We start from the raw sequence: 20,396 nt of genomic DNA, 5'->3' as shown, positions 1-20,396 counted from the left end.
TACAGGATCACAAGATGACCTACATAATTTATCCAATACAGGTTTTATTAAAATTTTTTAATGAAATTTCAACTTGCTACTAAGCTTTACTGATGTTGAGGATGAACTTGATATGATGATGATGTCGTTTAAGTCAGAACGCTGATGGTTCATCTGGGGTGTCTTGGGAGGCCAGGGAGTGTGGAGCAGTGGCGTAGCCAGGACAGGACACTTGGGTAGGTCCTGACTTCGGGTAGGTAGGCATTGATGGGGGCGGGGAGGGAAGGCAGGAAGGATCAGGGTCACCTCCCCATACCCCCTCCAGCCGGCCTTTCGTGGGTCATTGGACACTCTGGCCCGGATCCCCACACCCCAGTCGCGCACTCAGGGAGTGGGGTCAGGGCATGGGGGCTTGCCCCACTCTGCCAGCCTGGTGCTCCTGCCGAGGATTGGGGCACAGAGGCTTTCCCCGTTCCTCTTGCCCAGCACTCCAGCCGGGGAGTAGGGTCAAGGTAAGGCAGCTTACTCCACTCCACCCAGCACTCCAGCCAGGGAGCGGGGTCGGGGCGCAGGGGCTTGCCCACTCCCCAGCTGGAGTGCCAGGTGCGTGAAGTGGGGCACCAGGGTCCCCCCCAAGGTGTGCGCCGGGGGCAGGGGGGCCCCAGCCAGAGTGTCCATTGCCCCCCGCAAGGCTGGCTGGAGGGGTATGGGGAGGCAACCCTGATCCCTCCTGCCTCCCCTCTCCCACCCCCATCATTGCCCGCCCACTCAAGTGTCCCATCCTGGTTACACCACTGATCTGCGCAAATTGGTGACCGCGCCACACCATGTAAAAGTGAATCCATACTGTGTACAAAAATAAAGGGTCACAATTAATGGACCGTGCGTAACTGAAACCGTGCAAAAAAAGCATGTAAATCAAGGCCTGACAGTATTAATATTAGCTTTAGTTTTGTAACAATCCATTGTGAAAATTAAAACTTTCTACAGTATAACCACTCTTTTTATATCATCTTCCTAATTTATTTGATGTGAAATCTGGTGACAGTAATATGATAGAATTCTGACTTTAAAGCATTTGATTCTACAGAAAATTATGCCACAGTATCTGCTATTTTGAAGCTGCATTCCGGTGTTGTTTGTCTGGCTGATTGTTTTTGGTTTTGTTTGTTTGGTTTTTTTGTAATTGGTAATTGTGTGTATGGAGAATAATTACTGTTATATTAACACACATTCTTGCATATACAACACAGGACCTCAAGGTGTAAAAGGTCTACCAGGCCATTCTGGAAATCCAGGCATACTTGGACCAGTTGGTCCAAAAGGAGACAGAGGATTTCAAGGACAAAGAGGTACAGTGAAGGAGACATAGCTATTTGTGTACCATCATACTGAAGCTGCAGATAAGTTGGACTCCAATTTCTGGGGATCCTTCCATTCTGATACAAATTACATTATGACACCCTCAATCAGGACCAGATTCAGCAAAGCACTTACGCACATGCTTAACTTTAAACACATGACTAGTCCCACTAAAATCATCTCTTTTCAGATCTCATTTGAAAACATACCTTTCCTCCCTTGATAATGCTGCTTAACTTCTCTCTCCCTCTGTGATTGACCATGTTTGTTTATTTAGAAATCCATGTCCACCACCAAGGTGCCTTACTTTTTATATAAACAGTCAATTATAGAACAACAAATTGGAACTGCTTGTTTTAAGTCCTTCACCATAAAATGTTTTTACATTTACCACTCTCCTGCAGAGTAAATCATGTTTCTTAGCATTGTGCATTTGGGGATATAGGTTGAAGGAAGAATGCTGTATAGAATCAAATTGCATTGTATTTTATAACTAATATTGTTTTATTTGTTCCACACAAAAGCTATTTATGTACCTTTTACATTTAACAGGATTTAAAACGTGTATCTGTTTTTTACAATATCTATTTGTATAATGTATGTGAAATTATCAAATTTCTCAAGCTAGGTCAGAATTTAAAAATGTAGTTTTTGTAGAAAGATACATGTAGATATATGTAGGACAATAGCTTGACATAGGAGAGACAGTATATTTCAGTGGATCAGACACTCACGTGGGAGTGAGGAGTTCCAGATTCTATTCCTGACTCTCCCACTGTCCTGCTGTGTTACCTTACACAGGTCATTTCACGTCTGTTTGCCTTCCCAGCTTTTGTCTGTCTTGTCTCTTTAGAGCGTAAGCTCTGTGGGACTGGGGTTGTTTGTCTGTTGGGGATTCTAGACACTACTGGAAGGCAGATAATAATATTTAAGTTGAACTATTTAAAATTTTGTTTTCGGATGGGTTCAGTCACTTCAGAAAGCAATCAGAGACATACTGTTTAAAGAATAATAGGATAAAAATATGTATGTTTTGGGGGTTATTTTTACAGGATGTCCTGGGCTTATTGGCTTTCCAGGAATACGGGGCCTACCTGGTTCCCCTGGTATTTCCATAGCTGGTCCAACAAGAAGAGGCTTCATCTTTACCCGGCACAGCCAGTCAACAAAGATTCCGTCATGCCCATCTGGGACAGCTCAGATCTACAGCGGTTATTCTCTTCTCTTTGTACAAGGAAATGGGCAAGCGCATGGCCAAGACCTTGGTACCATCTTAGAAAGAAATTTAAAACCATTTACTGTAAAACCCATGACCACCTTACTGAATAGGGGAATAAGCCTAAACTACTGATGGGAAAGGCAAATGTGCAGTAAATATCTCATAATTTACCTGAAATGAAAATATTGGTCAGAGATACTAATCTCCACTGTACACTAAGGACTAAATAGTGCTCATGCAACCAGTCCCATAAAAGGGGAAGCAAGTAGCTCTCCCATATCAAGAGAGACCCAGGGAAGGAATCCTGGCTTAGAGAAGCAGTTCCTTCCCAGCATCCGCATCTCCTTTGCCCCCCTTGGCCATTCAGTATCAGGGACGAGGTGAAGGATATCATTGCACAATTAATCAAAAGAAATAATTCCTTGCTTTCAACAGATTTTGTTCTTAGCCCCCATGCTATTTTAATGTAGCCTCTTTGTAATTAATTTAATCATCAGATTACCTTACTTATGGTACAACTGTACAGAAAAGTGGCTTTTCTTTACATCCTCTATCTGTATTTATTCTTAGTGTGTAGTTTGGATCTCATCACATGGCTGTTCCATTTGTTATGCTAAATATCTCTCATGGCTTTCACAAAACTGCCATCCTATGTCTTTCAGGGACAGTTGGTAGCTGCCTGCAGCGATTTACCACCATGCCATTTTTATTCTGTAACACCAATGATGTTTGCAATTTTGCTTCTCGCAATGACTATTCATACTGGCTGTCAACTACAGCACCAATGCCAGAAGACATGGAACCAATCTCTGGCAGCGCCTTACAGCCCTATATTAGCAGGTATGAGTTTAATAACTTCAGCCCTCTTCCGACCTACACAGATAACATTTATTTTGAACAGCAAAATGTGAAATACAGATGAGTTAAGCTTTCAAAATGCAAAAGTATTAAAAAGTACTATGCCAATAGCTAACAAATTATCCAGACTTGCAATAACAATATCTCTCTGTGAACAGAAGAATTTGTGAGGCTCTAGTAGAAATATTTCAAACTGATCTTACTGAAATCCAACCTCCAGTCACAGTTCTATAATATGATCTTGTTTTTTTCAGTCAACCTGCCTGTCTTAGCCAATACAAGCTCTGAATTTGACCACCTGGATATTTGATCACATTTGAATATGTGTTTGATATGTGGTACCAAAGTCCCAAATGGTGAATAATTTAAATCTAACCTAAATGAGTAAATATCAAGAAGACCCTGAAACCAAAACTGAGACGTTCATTTAAAGAGATAAGATGGGTGGGGTAATATCTTTTATTGGACCAATTGCTGTTGGCAGGGCTGTCCCTACCTATTCTGGGGCCCCATGCAGCCCCAGACCTCTGTGGGGGGGGGGGGGGGGGGGGAGGGACAGGAGCTGGCCCCAGGCCTCCATGGGGGGTGGGGCGGGGTGGGCTGGCTTGCAGGTCACGGGGGAGCCATCCCCCAGCACTCACCAGCGGCACAGCTGGGGCCAGGTCGCTGCACTTCCCGCCGCCGGTGAGTGCAGGCCCGACCCTGCTGCAGAACTCAGGGAAGTGGGGGCAGGGCTGGGGCGGGGAAGGGCGGGGAGCAGGGGCTGGAGCAGCACGTAGCTGCACAGGGCACCAGGAAATTTGGTGCCCCAATTTCCTGGTGCCCTACACAGCTGCGTACTTTGCGTATGGGTAAGGTATCTGGCTGTTGGTGAGAGAGACAAGCTTTTGAACTACACAAAACTCTTCTTCAGGTCTAGGAAAGGATGTCACAGCTAAATACAAGGTGAAACAGATGGTTTAGCTTCTAACAGATTAGCTTATTACAACAATCTGTAACTCACTTATCCCCCTTTTTTGTCCTATGACTGCAGGGATGTTGTCATAAATATAAAGGGTAACCACCTTTCTGTATACAGTGCTATAAAATCCCTCCTGGCCAGAGACAACATCCTGTTACCTGTAAAGGGTTAAGAAGCTCAGCTAACCTGGCTGGCACCTGACCCAAAGGACCAATAAGGGAACAAGATACTTTCAAATCTTGGGGCGGGGGAGGCTTTTGTTTGTGCTCTTTGTCTACGTGTTTGTTCTCTCTTGGGACTGAGAGAGGCCAGACAGAAATCCGTCTTTTCCAACCCATCCTAATCCAAATCTCCAATATTGCAACCGATATAGGTAAGCCAGGCAAGGCGGATTAGTTTCTTTTGTTTTATGTGAATTTTCCCTGTGTTAAGAGGGAGGTTTATTCCTGTTTTCTGTAACTTTAAGGTTTTGCCCAGAGGCGGATCCTCTGTGTTTTGAATCTGAATACCCTGTAAAGTATTTTCCATCCTGATTTTACAGAGGTGATTCTTTTACCTTTTCTTTAATTAAAATTCTTCTTTTAAGAACCTGATTGATTTTTCTTTGTTCTTAAGATCCAAGGGTTTGGGTCTGTGTTCACCTGTACAAATTGATGAGGATTATTATCAAGCCTTCCCAGGAAAGGGGGTGTAGGGCTTGGGGGGATATTTTGGGGAAAGACATCTCCAAGTGGTCTCTTTCCCTGTTCTTTGTTTAAAACACTTGGTGATGGCAGCATACTGTTCAAAGACAAGGCAAAGTTTGTACTTTGGGGAAGCTTTTAACCTAAAATGGTACAGATAAGCTTAGGGGGTCTTTCATGCGGATCCCCACATCTGTACCCTAGAGTTCAGAGTGGTGAAGGAACCCTGACAGATGTTAACAGGCCACTTCAACTTGAATGGTCCCTTAGAATATGAGTTAACTAATTATGCTAGACAATCTTGTATTTAGCTGTGACACCCCTGAGTATCCTTCCCTGACCTGAAGAAGAGCTCTGTCTGTGTAGCTCGAACGCTTGTCTCTTACACTAACAGAAGTTGGTCCAATACAAGATATTACCTCACCCAACTTGACTCTCTAATATCCTGGGACAAACATGGCTACAACAACACTGTAAATGTTCATTTAAACATTCTGGTATCCTAATTAAATCTAGGGTATGTTTAATTTGCATAACTGGCACAAGAAAGACAACCCAAAGTCTCACTGACCCTGATGATATTAAGAAGCAATAGTTACATAATAATCAGCTGCTCCATGTGCAGGCGTATTAGATTTGGACAGGCTAAAAGGAAACAGATGTCATTTCAACATTAGGAATGTGTTGTCTTCTTACAGCTGAATTTACTTTAATGAACATATACTGGAATAAACCATCATTTCTGTGATCAGTGCATGAAAATTACAGACTGAGGCTGAGAACTCTCGTGCATAATGTCTCAAGGCAGTTATGCAGTGTAGAGTCTCATTTTACATCCTTTATCTGTTTACAGACCCATCTTCAAGACTCTATCACCATAGTGTTTGGAGACCTCCTGCACCTGTAGAGCCAGATTCTCCTGTCCACTACAGCCACTTTGCACCATACCACCCATGTAATCTGCCCCTAAAGCCATCTTCACTGGACCAGGGAGAATCACACTACTGCATGCACAGATGATTCTTAAGAGATGTATAGCTGACAGATCTCTGTCCTTTCTGTCAGAGTAACGGAGCATCAGAGTTTCAGATAGAAGAGAATATGGCTGGAAGAAATGGAGCATGGCTGTGGTGCTCCTGTACTGTGTCAGTCCTCAGCTACATTTTTGGTCCCATGTGGCATTTTTCAGCCTAGCCTACGTTTGAGAAGCCCTCAGGCAACTTTAAAACATCAGCAGCACTGCACAGAGCATCAGTAAGGTGCAAAAGCAAGCTTTAGATCAGCTTTGCACACACGCACCCCCCTTTGCATGCAGTCCATGCAGTTCAGTCAGACCCCAAGGTTTGGTCTATATTCCTTCATTAGTGGATGAAACAGATTTTTCTAATCATGGCAGAGTATTCCAGCATAAAAATATATAACACCCTAAGCAGTGAGCATCTAAAGCAAGCAAGTTTTAACCTTTCATTTCAATAATGGCAGCATTAGGATGATCAAAGTGTTCTAGGGCTAATCTCACCAATTTCTTGCAGTGTATATGGATGAAAATTGTGAAGTCATGTATTTTGGGTAGTCTGGTACCTGACAGCTGGTTACCAGTTTACCTGTTTCCATGGGGGCAATGTTATGAGTGCAAATTCCAAAATTCAGACCAATGCCTGTAATGGGATGGGAAATTGTATCAGTAAGATCTATAAATGTCGTCTTGATTTTTTTCACCCAATACTTATGTTTCATATTACAGATGTATTGTTTGTGAAGGACCAGCAGTGGTAATAGCAGTTCACAGCCAAACAACTGCACTTCCTTTATGTCCTCAAGGCTGGATATCTCTGTGGAAGGGTTTTTCCTTTGTTATGGTAAGGGGGAAAATAGACAAAAAATACTTTTCATGTGGAGCAACACCCTTTTACATGGGGAATGGGGTTTGCTGTCTTCCCAGGATTTGTCCCTAATGTAAAGCTGCTTAGCGAAGAAAGGAAAGAAAGACAGCTTGTTTCTAGGATGTGGTTACCACTGGGTGCTGATTTTAAACATGCAGATTTTTATCAACTACAAGAGGTTTCCATCCAAAGTGTTCTACTGTAAAGGGTCATTTTATGGGCGTTTCTACAAGCATGTTTCCCACTGCAGATAAGTTCCTTCTCTGCTTTTTATGAAGAGAGAAGCAATCAGTGCAAGGGAAAACGATTCACAGGTGATTAAAACTGGAGAAATGGCTCATTTGAAATCAGGTTACTATGATACTTAACTAAGGAGGTGCCAAACCTCTTCCAGGGAATTTCTGTCTTTGTCCCGGGCATGGTTATCATGACCTCTCCCCGTGACAGAGAAAAACACCTTTGCAGGGATTAGAGAAATACCACAAAGTCCTTTGAATTGTCCTAAAGCTTCTGTACTGGACTTCATTACAAGGTAGTAAATTGTATTAATGTCAAAATAATACCAGCCCAAAATATAATAATTCATCATTCAATACAATTAATCGGTGCTGATGGTTGTTTTAGCTCGATTGCACAATGGTACTTTGCTAGAATGGTACTTCACACGTGTTTTTTAGAAAGATATTTTTTGCATTCTGTTCAGTAAAAGGTGTTTAGCAGTGTCAAAGTCAGATTCAGGACTCACATAATTTGTCAGGCCACTCTGTTTATTAGCAAAGCGCTTTGCCAAAGCACCCAGATGTGAGCCCCTCTCTGAGGCTAAAGATAAATTATTTATACAGCTAAGCCAAAGCCAATTTAACATAAGAGACAAAAGGAAGCAGAAACTGACAAATATACATACATATCTTATATGCATACTAACGTTTACCAATCTCCTAGCTCAGTAGGAGCTCTAAGTTAATTAGTTTGAGGACCCATTGTCTCACACACCTTAATGTTTCTCTTCCTGACAACAATATTTCAACAAACCCTTCAAGTAGCATTTCTTTAATGAATTATAATTTCAATATAATTCATTCTACTTTCACAGCAGATGTTCATTAAAGATAGTTTTGTGGTTACAGTATACAAGTGCCGGTTCAGAAGCCTCTGGCCAAGCATTGGCATCACCTGGATCCTGCTTGGAAGAATTCCGAGCCATTCCATTCATAGAATGTCATGGTAGAGGGACATGCAACTACTACACAAATTCCTACAGCTTCTGGCTGGCTTCACTGGATCCAAGGAGAATGTTCAGGTAACCTTTGCTTTCCCAGTGACTCAGCTATGACCCTTTGCCCTCATCCACACCAGCCACCATTGCTGCAGATCCAGGGGTAGCATAGGAGCCATTAAGTTGGCTGTACACTATCTGAACATCCTGCTAGTCATCCTTTTGACAGGTTTCAGAGTAACAGCCGTGTTAGTCTGTATTCGCAAAAAGAAAAGGAGTACTTTTGGCACCTTAGAGACTAACCAATTTATTAGAGCATAAGCTTTCGTGAGCTACAGCTCACTTCATCAGATGCATATCGTGGAAACTGCAGCAGACTTTATATATACACAGAGAATATGAAACAATACCTCCTCCCACCCCACTGTCCTGCTGGTAATAGCTTATCTAAAGTGATCATCAGGTGGGCCATTTCCAGCACAAATCCAGGTTTTCTCACCCTCCACCCCCCCCAAAGCCCCTCAGCCATGCGGAACGCAATGCCATCCACAGCCTCAGAAACAACTCTGACATCATAATCAAAAAGGCTGACAAAGGAGGTGCTGTTGTCATCATGAATAGGTCGGAATATGAACAAGAGGCTGCTCGGCAGCTCTCCAACACGAGTTTCTACAAGCCATTACCCTCTGATCCCACTGAGAGTTACCAAAAGCAACTACAGCATTTGCTCAAGAAACTTCCTGAAAAAGCACAAGATCAAATCCGCACAGACACACCCCTGGAACCCCGACCTGGGATATTCTATCTACTACCCAAGATCCATAAACCTGGAAATCCTGGGCGCCCCATCATCTCAGGCATTGGCACCCTGACAGCAGGATTGTCTGGCTATGTAGACTCCCTCCTCAGGCCCTATGCTACCAGCACTCCCAGCTACCTTCGAGACACCACTGACTTCCTGAGGAAACTTCAATCCATCGGTGATCTTCCTGATAACACCATCCTGGCCACTATGGATGTAGAAGCCCTCTACACCAACATTCCACACAAAGATGGACTACAAGCCGTCAAGAACACTATCCCCGATAATGTCACAGCTAACCTGGTGGCTGAACTTTGTGACTTTGTCCTTACCCATAACTACTTCACATTTGGGGACAATGTATACCTTCAGATCAGCGGCACTGCTATGGGTACCCGCATGGCCCCACAGTATGCCAACATTTTTATGGCTGATTTAGAACAACGCTTCCTCAGCTCTCGTCCCCTAAAGCCCCTACTCTACTTGCGCTATATTGATGACATCTTCATCATCTGGACCCATGGAAAAGAAGCCCTTGAGGAATTCCACCATGATTTCAACAATTTCCATCCCACCACCAACCTCAGCCTGGTCCAGTCCACACAAGAGATCCACTTCCTGGACACTACAGTGCTAATAAACAATGGTCACATAAACACCACCCTATACCGGAAACCTACTGACCGCTATTCCTACCTGCATGCCTCCAGCTTTCACCCTGACCACACCACACGATCCATCGTCTACAGCCAAGCTCTGCGATACAACCGCATTTGCTCCAACCCCTCAGACAGAGACAAACACCTACAAGATCTCTGTCAAGCTTTCTTACAACTACAATACCCACCTGCAGAAGTAAAGAAACAGATTGATAGAGCCAGAAGAGTTCCCAGAAGTTACCTACTACAGGACAGGCCTAACAAAGAAAATAACAGAACGCCACTAGCCGTCACCTTCAGCCCCCAACTAAAACCCCTCCAACGCATTATTAAGGATCTACAACCTATCCTAAAGGATGACCCAACACTCTCACAAATCTTGGGAGACAGGCCAGTCCTTGCCTAGAGACAGCCCCGCAACCTGAAGCAAATACTCACCAACAACAACATACCACACAACAGAACCACTAACCCAGGAACTTATCCTTGCAACAAAGCCCGTTGCCAATTGTGCCCACATATCTATTCAGGGGACACCATCACAGGGCCTAATAACATCAGCCACACTATCAGAGGCTCGTTCACCTGCACATCCACCAATGTGATATATGCCATCATGTGCCAGCAATGCCCCTCTGCCATGTACATTGGTCAAACTGGACAGTCTCTACGTAAAAGAATAAATGGACACAAATCAGATGTCAAGAATTATAACATTCATAAATCAGTCGGAGAACACTTCAATCTCTCTGGTCACGCAATCACAGACATGAAGGTCGCTATCTTAAAACAAAAAAACTTCAAATCCAGACTCCAGCGAGAAACTGCTGAATTGGAATTCATTTGCAAATTGGATACTATTAATTTTGGCTTAAATAGAGACTGGGAGTGGCTAAGTCATTATGCAAGGTAGCCTGTTTCCTCTTGTTTTTTCCTACCCCCCCCCCCAGATGTTCTGGTTTAACTTGGATTTAAACTTGGAGAGTGGTCAGTTTGGATGAGCTATTACCAGCAGGAGAGTGAGTTTGTGTGTGTATGAGGGTGGGGGGGGTGTGAGAAAACCTGGATTTGTGCTGGAAATGGCCCACCTTAATTATGCACATTGTAGGAAGAATGGTCACTTTGGATGAGCTATTACCAGCAGGAGAGTGAGTTTGTGTGTGTATGGGGGTGGGGGGGATGTGAGAAAACCTGGATTTGTGCAGGAAATAGCCCAACTTGATTGTCATGCACATTGTGTAAAGAGTTGTCACTTTGGATGGGCTATCACCAGCAGGAGAGTGAATTTGTGTGGGGGGGTGGAGGGTGAGAAAACCTGGATTTGTGCTGGAAATGGCCCACCTGATGATCACTTTAGATAAGCTATTACCAGCAGGACAGTGGGGTGGGAGGAGGTATTGTTTCATATTCTCTGTGTATATATAAAGTCTGCTGCAGTTTCCACGATATGCATCTGATGAAGTGAGCTGTAGCTCACGAAAGCTTATGCTCTAATAAATTGGTTAGTCTCTAAGGTGCCACAAGTACTCCTTTTCTAGTCATCCTTGCGAGGGTGGCTAACTTGACTTTAGAGTCATTTTGCGGTGTTGGAACAGCACAAAGGGGCCTAAAAGAGGACCAAAGCCTTCATTTCTTTAAATCCTCGCCTTCCTGAAACAAGTCTTTTAAATGCACAGGGAAATAGTCACCACTAATATAAGCAGGTGCAATTCCATTATTTTCAGCAGTTTCCCCTGCTTATGTCAATGGTGAATTTTCTAGAGAGAAGCAAGTAAGCCAAAGCGTACTGGAACTTTTCAACCCTGATTCTATACTGATTTCCAGCCTATACAACCCCAGCAATTTCAGTGGGATTTCCAAGGTGTACCTTAGTGCAGAATTTGGCCCCTTCGTGCTAAATTTTGATATGGGGAAAAGTGAGTATTTTCCAAGTTTATATATCCTAGAACGCTTTATATATTTCTTCCTGCAACCACAAACAACACTGATGTTTCAAGAATGTGTCCTTTATAATCCCTCCATCTTTTCTTGGTGTGTACTGTATGCTTTGTGGTCATCTTGTACACATTCAGGGGCAACCCTAGGCACATGCATAGTGTGTTGCTGTACATATCCCTGTGCTCTTGAGGGCTGCACTGTCAGCATATGCTCACTGTACACTAACACACATTTCATTCTTCAAGGCAACTAATGGTCATACCCCAGTCTTGTCAGTTGCAATGTTGATGTAACGCCAACAGATCCCGGTCGCCAGCAGTTGGGATCAAATCTGGGACTTCTGGAGCTTAGTGCATGAGTCTCTACCACATGAGCTAAAAGCCAACTGGCTGTTCGCTAAGTCTGTAGAGCAGACTCATTTTATCTCTCTCTCTAAGTGGGCTCGGTGCCACTAGATGGGACAGAACACTGCACCCAGGAGGTGTGTGGGTTACATTGACACCACCTTTCACCTCTTGCTTAAGGAGATAAGGACAGATTTTTAAAAATAGGGGAATCTAAAGCCTTGATCCAAAACCCAATATAAAGACTTGGTCTTTGGATTAGACCCTAACAGTGTAGATAACAATGATGGGACTGTGGTACTTTACCCCACTTACTCTGGCTCAAAATCAGTGCTTAGTGTTGGGAGCCCTTGTGACACATGCTCTGGTGAGGCTGGCTAAGAGCTATGTGAGAGCTGGGGTGGCGGGGACAGAGGCAAAAGTGCAAATATAGAAAACTCCCACCACCTTACTCCTATTTTAAAAAGAAAAGTAAATGTGTTGTTCTCTTTCTTTTAGGAAGCCTTTACCACAGATTTTAAAAGCCGGGGAATTGGAAAACATCATCAGCCGCTGTCAGGTCTGCATGAAGAGAGACAGAAATTTTTGATGGAGCATCAAACTCTGCTTTTATTGCAAAGAATAGCCTAACTCTACAGAACATGCATTTATTAATGCCAAATTGTTTCTGGACAATGAGCTCTAAAATGCTAATGCAGCCCTATGGTGAGACAGTGCAGCATTTTGATTTTCTTTTTTCGAAGCAAATTGCAAAGCACTCTTTTTTGGAGAAGGCTGTTGTTATGGCAGTACTACAGATCTTCATCTTCTGAACTGTGAGGCAAAGTGGGTGATGTAATATCTTTTATTGAACCAACTTCTCTGGGTGAGGAAAAAAAGGGTCTGGGATTTAAGTGGGCCGCAGAGTTAAGTCCATGATTTAAGGGCTCCCATGGCGTTCCATAGTGAACGCAAACCTTCAGTTATAAATCTATTTTTTAAAAATGCACTAGAAAAAGAAACATAAAATCTACACCTTTTATAAAGTATTTGAAACATTAAATATTTGTCACAAACATCTGCAGAAATAAAACCTCCTATTCCATCCAGTCAGGTGAAAGTATCTTAAAATAAAACATTTGTTATGAGTGGTGTTCAAATGGTATTTCCAGAGCACTAATTTACACCAGTGAATTCAATTGTAAATGGACTTAAATACTTGATAAGCACTTTTATTTAGTCATTTAATTTATATAAACTGTAGCTCTGAATTTTTTGGTATTTATGATATTGCACATGCAGCACTATTTAAAATTTTAATGTTGACATTTAAAAAGTTGTTAACTTTTAATACTTGCACACAACTGTCAGAATTCCAGTTCAATTATTTAATCTTATAGATAAAGCATAATTAATCTGACAAGTCTAATAAATGCATCATTTTAAAGTTAGGGTCCAGAAGTCAGCTGAAGGGTCTAGAAATCAGTTGAAGTAAGAAAGATTTCTCATTGAGGCCTATTTTTTGCAAGTAAAATATTTTATACCTATTTGTTAAACTATTTCCAGTATGTTTGTTTTAATACTCGAATTTTCTCTGTTAATATAACTAGAAACAGTTTTCCACATGTTACATCTGATTAAGCTAATTTAAACACAGCATTTACATTAATTGAATGAATATTTAAGATTTTTGTTTCCTTGAATAGATTACAGTATCTCTGTTTGCAAAACAATTCAAAAATATTACACTTTTTTTATAAAATACTCTCAGCAGACGCATGCTGCTGCTAAGAGGGCATTGTGAGGTATAAAAATCTTTCCTTCAGATCTGCTTGTGTCTTGACATATGATTGCCGCAATTGATGGTTTTTTCCCTGAGTCCTAAATTCTGCTGTAAAATCAGGAAAATACCCACCATTTCTTTTGAAAACTATTCACAATTAGGGTGAGGATAAATTCAGGATCACCAGATGCACACGAAGGCGTTATATCAGTTTCTGAGTCCCTCTCTGAGAGCATACTTGTAAAATCCAGACCTTAAGTCCATCAGAGTTAAGTCCACTGGAGATGCACAGTGGGGTATGATATACAGTGTAACATGTATATTACCTGGATTATTACAAAGTTTTAAACTCAGCAGTAAGAGATGGTGAATGTAGTCTAGCAGTTTGGAGCATGTGACAAAGTCAGGTGGTCAGGGTTTTGTTCCCAGTTCTGGACTCTGCCACTCACTTACTGTGTGGCCTTGGACAAGTCACATTGGCTAAAATATTTTGGGCAGCTTGAGACTTTGTAAGTAACAAGCACTCGCAGCTCCCACTGACTGCAACTGGAGATGAGTGTTCAGCACCTCTGAAAATCAAACTCAGCATGTTTCAAATTGGGCACCCACAATCAAAGGCCATTTTAAAAAAAATGGTTTCAGAGTAGCAGCCGTGTTAGTCTGTATTCGCAAAAAGAAAAGGAGTACTTGTGGCACCTTAGAGACTAACCAATTTATTTGAGAAGTGAGCTGTAGCTCACGAAAGCTTATGCTCAAATAAATTGGTTAGTCTCTAAGGTGCCACAAGTACTCCTTTTCTTTTTTAAAAAAATGTTGGCCTTAAAAAAAAAAGTCTTTATGCCTCAGTTTCCCCATATATAAGTCAAGATCATTTCACTTTCCTATCACTCAGCATTGCGAATATTAGCTAGCTAATGTCTGTAAAGTTCTTTGAGAGCCTTGGGGAAAAGGTGCTAAAGAAGTGCAAAGTGTTAATATTGCATTAAAAGAATGCAAGTGGCACTGCGGGCAATCAGAAATAATGAGCAACTAATCAAAAAGATTAGGGAAAAGAAATCCTTTCTCTAAACGCTACCAAGTAAGTAACTCTGACTGTACAGATAAAGTTCATTAAACTTATTTCTTTCCCTCCTTGCCAATGTATATACATAAAATAAAAATATCCAAACATTAATAGCTTGTCTTCTGACTAAAAACCGTAAATGGGGCTATATCATTCTACCAGTTTTTTAGCAGAACTCCCTTTTTAAAATCACAACTTTCAGTTTGGACAACAAAGTAAAAATGGTAAATCACAAAAGGGTGATATGATATCTGATATTTCAAATAAATATAGTGCTGGTTGCTTTTAGAACAGAATGAAATCCTGGTTCCATTGAGGTCAATGGAAGTTTTGTTATTTCATGCCAGACATCTGGAAAGGAGAATAAAGCAATATTCACAGTAAAAAGAGAAAGTCTTACAAAGCAGAGTCCTCTGAAATCTTTTCCACTACTGTACATGCACAGTCTGCCTGCTATGTATCTCACCAACAGAGAAACATAAACAAGCCTTGCCTGCCATCCACCTGTATAATCTATTACAGTAAGAATACTTCAAGCCCTGTCTGTCTCAGTGCCCTCAAGAAATGCAACCAACCTAATGTTTCCTAACTTGAGGCTGTATTTTGTAGTTGGTTTGATGTCTCGGTGCTTTAAAGTGTTTGATAGTTTCATGTCATTTAATTTATGCCATAAATTCAAGCCAAACCCTCACTGTATCTATTGGATTTATGCAGTCTTTCATTTAAACATTTGAACCTTTCATTGATCATGGAAATCACTGTAGCTAAAATTGTTCCCATCCCCCAGTTTCTTTTTAAATATTTCCCTGAAGGATTTATAAATTAGATCAGTAACTCCCAGAGGTCAAAAAGAAAAGGAGTACTTGTGGCACCTTAGAGACTAACCAATTTATTTGAGCATGAGCTTTCGTGAGCTACAGCTCACTTCATCGGAGCTGTAGCTCACAAAAGCTCATGCTCAAATAAATTGGTTAGTCTCTAAGGTGCCACAAGTACTCCTTTTCTTTTTGTGAATACAGACTAACACGGCTGTTACTCTGAAACCTCCCAGAGGTCAGTTACTTTCCCAGTCAGTGAAGATTTAAGAATAGCAGATTCCAGTTATTCTGTGCATAGGAGTGATTGTGTCTTTTGACTGAAAACTAATGAAAAAGCATGTAATGATTTGTCTTGAAATGAGCCTCTTCACGCTGCACAATTTCCCCTTGATTTTTTTGTGGGCAAGATTTATTCTTCATGTGGATGTAGAAGATAATTTTTCCTGGAATTATATTGTTTTCCAGCTGTTACACACGTATGACCCTTCTTATACCAGGCAATAAAATATTATGTTACCTTTAGCAAGATGAGTTTCAAATATTTAGGCTTGTTATTTAATTGACTACACCAACGTTCTCAGCACCTACCCTTCGGACTCTTGGGGGTCACAGATCCCTTGTAGAGTAACCCTTGCTGAATGAAAACTGCTATATACTTATATCTGAGTGTCACTTAAGAAGGAATGGGCGACATTCTTCCCTGGCTTACACCCCGTGCAATGTAATTGATTTCATTAAGGTTGCACAGGATTAATGTCAGAAAAGTGAGAGCAGAATTTGGCACAACATTAAGAACTACAGTAGCTGTCTGTAGAAATGTCTAAGTTATATTTCAACAAAAAGCAGTAAAAAAGTTTGCAAAAATGCTTGCAATTTTTCCCTCTCCTAGTTTTCCATCTAGCTCTAATATCTATTGAAGGACTTCACCTTCATCCTGCTCTCACGGAGCTAGACTTTGATACCCTTACTTACAATGCACAGTACCTTTTTCCTTAAGTATCCTGTTGACTTCAGTAGGACCACCCATTCAGTATGAGTAAAGTTATAATATGGCCCTTTGAAGTCAGTGGCAAAACTCCTATTTGCTTGAGTAAGTGCAGGATGTGGCCTCTGCACTGAACAATTGTACATCCTGCAGCAGAAGCTTTCAGGATATTAGGCTTAACTGGAGCCTCATGTGAACATTCAGAATTCCTAAGAAATACATACTTAGCAGGAAAGCATTTAAATGTACTTAACCAAGGACTTGTCTATACTAGCAAGTTTCTGCACAGTAAAGCAGCTTTTTGCGCTCAAACTGCAGACATGGACACGCTGCCAAGCCAGTTTGTGCGCAGAAACTCCTCAGTTGCAGCGCTGCAAAAAAACCCACCTCTACAAGAGTCTTAAGGCTATTTGTGCAGATGCTCCAGCACTCTATTGCCAGTGTAGACACTTGATTGCTTTCTGCGCTGTAACTGGCCTCTGGAGCTGTCCCATAATGCCTCAAGTGACTGCTCTGCTCATTGTTTTGAACTCGGCTGCTCTGGAGACAGGCGCCCCGCCCCTTTCAAAGCCCCATTGTTTCTGACAGCCGTTGCATGCTGTGCTGATCTGCTTTGGGACACACTTCCTGCCGCTGGCTGAACTTACAGGACAGCATGGTGACACACCATCTATCCCCCAAAACACAGTCTCTCTCACCCCGTCCATACACACACACACACACACTCACTCTCTCCCTGTGCCCCCACTTCAGCTGAAAAGCTGCTGGCAACGTAGTAGGATGCCCATGGAACAACAGGATTGAGAAACCTGCATCCTGTGACACTGTGTCTGTCCGATGAGGCATTGCAAACCCTTCCCAAAGTACCCTGCGGCCAGTTACACAGTGGGATAGCTACCACAATGCACTGCTGTCTTTGCCGTTGCAAGAGCTGCTAATGTGGATGCGCTCCAGCATCACAAGGAGCACAGTGTGGATGTGCAACAGCAGTTTAATTCCAGCCTTTTAATAATAGTATCACTTGTGATGCAGAAACTTGCCAGTGTAGACATAGCCTAACTTAAAACCTATCAGGCTCTCTCTGGTATGTTCATTTTAAATTCATTTTTGAAAGGATTGTTGCCTTCCCAATTTTGACTGAAAATCTTTATGCATTTTGCAAATAAAGCTGTTAAAAGAAACTGTATACTTTCTACTGGCTGTGTGAGAGGAGTAAGCAAGAATTAAAGATTATCCCTGTGTTATTTGTATACTTACTCTCTTTCCTAATTTCTGGTTAATTAAAAAAATACTGGATTTTTGTAAAGTCAACATTAATTTGCAGAGTCTGTCTGAAGAACAGAATGGAATTGTTTTTCCTCTGTTATAGTTTCAAAATGTTAGCTCCAGTATTACGTAACTATTCACAACGTCATAATCACATGTAGGGCCAAATGTTCAAAGACTGCTGTATTTTTCACACTTTAAGCAGTGGTACCAATGAGTATTTCAATTTTAAAATAACTTCCAGTCAATAGTTAGAGTGCCTATTTTTCCACTAGTTTAAACATGACTGATTTTTAATTTTTTCAAAACTAATCCAGAACGAGTGCTTGAAAAAGTTTATTGATCCTGAAAGCATTACTAATGGGCCAAAAACTACTGTAAGCCCCCTTTGCAAGTCTTTCAGGCCCAGATCCACAAAGGTATTTAGACTCCTAACTTTCAATGGAAGTTAGGAATCTAAATACCTTTGTGGATCTGGGCCTCAACACCTAATATCCTCATGGCTGCTAGACTTAAAGATTAAGGGCCCAATCTAGCTTCCATTGAAATCAATGGGAGTATTGCATTGGCAGTGAGATGGAGCCCTAACGCAATATACTATTTAATAGTTGCAACTGGTTTCTAGATGTAGCATGCCTCAAGATAGCAGCTGCTAAAATCAAGTTTGAAATGAAAGTAGGAAAACGACCAAGATGGTATTAAAAATTATGGGATTTTAAGGTCCAATGTCCTGTGTCCTATCAAAGTAAGACAGAAATGCTTTGCACATCTAGAAAGCTGAAATTTCCAGCTTATCAATAATATAAAACCTATATTTCTAGCTCTGTCTGATGTCTAGTGAGAGATCAGATTTTATATCTGTAATTGCCTCTGTTTCAATGCTTTTGGCACATGGACAGGACTGAATACAGAAAGAGACAGATCTTGGAACAATGTGATTGTCAATACTTGCTTATGGCATTTCTTCCCACTCTGGCATCTATAGCTGTAGCTGTGACCATTAACCAAATCACAATTTTATTTCATAGTTAGATGTTGATGTTTTTGTGTCTTTTAGTGTAGAATTTTAGCTATTACCGTCGCATGCTGCAACAAGGTTTTCAGGCAAAGCTAGAGTTACTCAGACATTAAGAAATCAGCTGACCAGTACTAGAATATTAATTCCATCAGTCTGATACCAGGATAATGCTTTTCAGCTAGTAAAAACAACGAAGCAGCAGGGCCTAATGAATAGAGTACTAGTCAAGAATGCAGGAACCTAAGGTTCTAGTTCTAGCTTAGCTGCTGTACAAGTCACTGCACCTTTCTCTGACTGTTTCCCTTCCTATCCTTCATCCGTCCTGTCTATTCAGATTGTGAGCTCTCTAGGAGAAAGACAGTCTTACGGAGTGTATGTAGAGGGCTTAGCGCAACGGGGCCCTGATCAGATTGCCACCATAATACAAATACCTACCAAAATATCAACATAATATTTATCAGTAATATAACAAAGTTAACAAGACTATATTGATATTAGTTAATATTACTACTGCTAATATAACAGTAATTCAGTATTAATGTTACTCACATAGATCTTGTTCTTGCAATGCAAAATTAATGGGACACCACACATGTAGGGAACCTAGGAGCTTGCATTGCATGATCAGGGCCAAAGTAATGGTGCTGTCTGATGGCAACCCACTCTTTAGCCAGATTTAGCTACCAACTCCGGCAGCACATTCACATACTTTTGCCAATTTTCTTAGTTAAATAATTAAATAAAATTATGACCTCAGATGTCTTAATTTAGCCTGTTATTGAAACTTCTCTTTCCTGTATTGCTTATATTACTGGTATTATGCTGTGCAGTATCATGTGTTAGGGCCCTTTTGCAAAAGTTAATAAGTCATTTTCTTCAGGGCTATCACAAAGTGCTTATGCAAAGTCCTATTGTAAAGAAATAAGTAGCCCAAGTGAGAAAACTCAGAGCCAAGGTTGTTGAGTGTTCTCAAAGGAGGGAGTTGTTGGAGACACTGGGGCATGGCCACTAGGTAACTCAAGGGGATGGAAGACCACGAGTGTCGATGAAGCCCCCTCGCATTAGGCCCAAGTGTCCTTGGCCCCCCACCCTTGCCTGGAGGCACTCGCAGCAGTTATGCGTACGAGGCCCAAGTGTCCTTGGCCCCCCCTCCTGGAGGCATTTGCAGCAGTTATGCTGAGGATCTGCAACAATATGTTGCAGAGTCAGACTGCCTGAAACTAAACAAGGACAAACAGGGCAGATATGGAAGAACAATGCTGAATAAAACAGCTTTATGTATGGTTTAATAAATGATACAGAGAACAAGGGAACTAGCTGGGAACTGGACTGGCTGGCTATATGGATACTTAGGGCACCTTGCTATTGGATAAGTATGCTGGGAAAAAGGATGTATAAAAGCCTGTGTAACTTCCTGCTCTGGGTGCAGGATTTGAGATTTTATTCTCCCTGTACCTTTTTGCAGCTGCAAATAAACTTTTCTGCTTCTCCACCCCGTTGTGATTATTGGGTGTAGCACATCGGGTAGCGAACCAACCCCAGCTGTTGTTTAGCCTCTCAGCACTGGGTGCCGGCAACAG

The 20,396-nt window shown here is 41.7% G+C and overlaps 1 protein-coding gene across 1 annotated transcript in view; it reads left to right on the top strand.

Annotated features, from left to right (window-relative positions):
• The window catches only part of COL4A3 (collagen type IV alpha 3 chain), a 69,869-nt gene extending 57,376 nt beyond the window's left edge, over positions 1–12,493 (top strand). Inside the window, exons 31-36 of the mRNA XM_073358895.1 lie at positions 1,233–1,331; positions 2,394–2,606; positions 3,223–3,400; positions 6,807–6,921; positions 8,073–8,245; positions 12,403–12,493. Coding sequence (XP_073214996.1) covers positions 1,233–1,331; positions 2,394–2,606; positions 3,223–3,400; positions 6,807–6,921; positions 8,073–8,245; positions 12,403–12,493 — 869 coding nt within the window. The remainder of the gene's footprint in view (positions 1–1,232; positions 1,332–2,393; positions 2,607–3,222; positions 3,401–6,806; positions 6,922–8,072; positions 8,246–12,402) is intronic.
• Positions 12,494–20,396: the final 7,903 nt, after the last annotated feature.

This window comes from Lepidochelys kempii, chromosome 9 (genome assembly GCF_965140265.1).
Source record: "Lepidochelys kempii isolate rLepKem1 chromosome 9, rLepKem1.hap2, whole genome shotgun sequence".
NCBI lineage: Eukaryota > Metazoa > Chordata > Testudines > Cheloniidae > Lepidochelys > Lepidochelys kempii.
The sequence above is the reverse complement of the archived record's forward strand: the minus strand, read 5'-3'. Positions and strand labels throughout refer to the sequence as shown.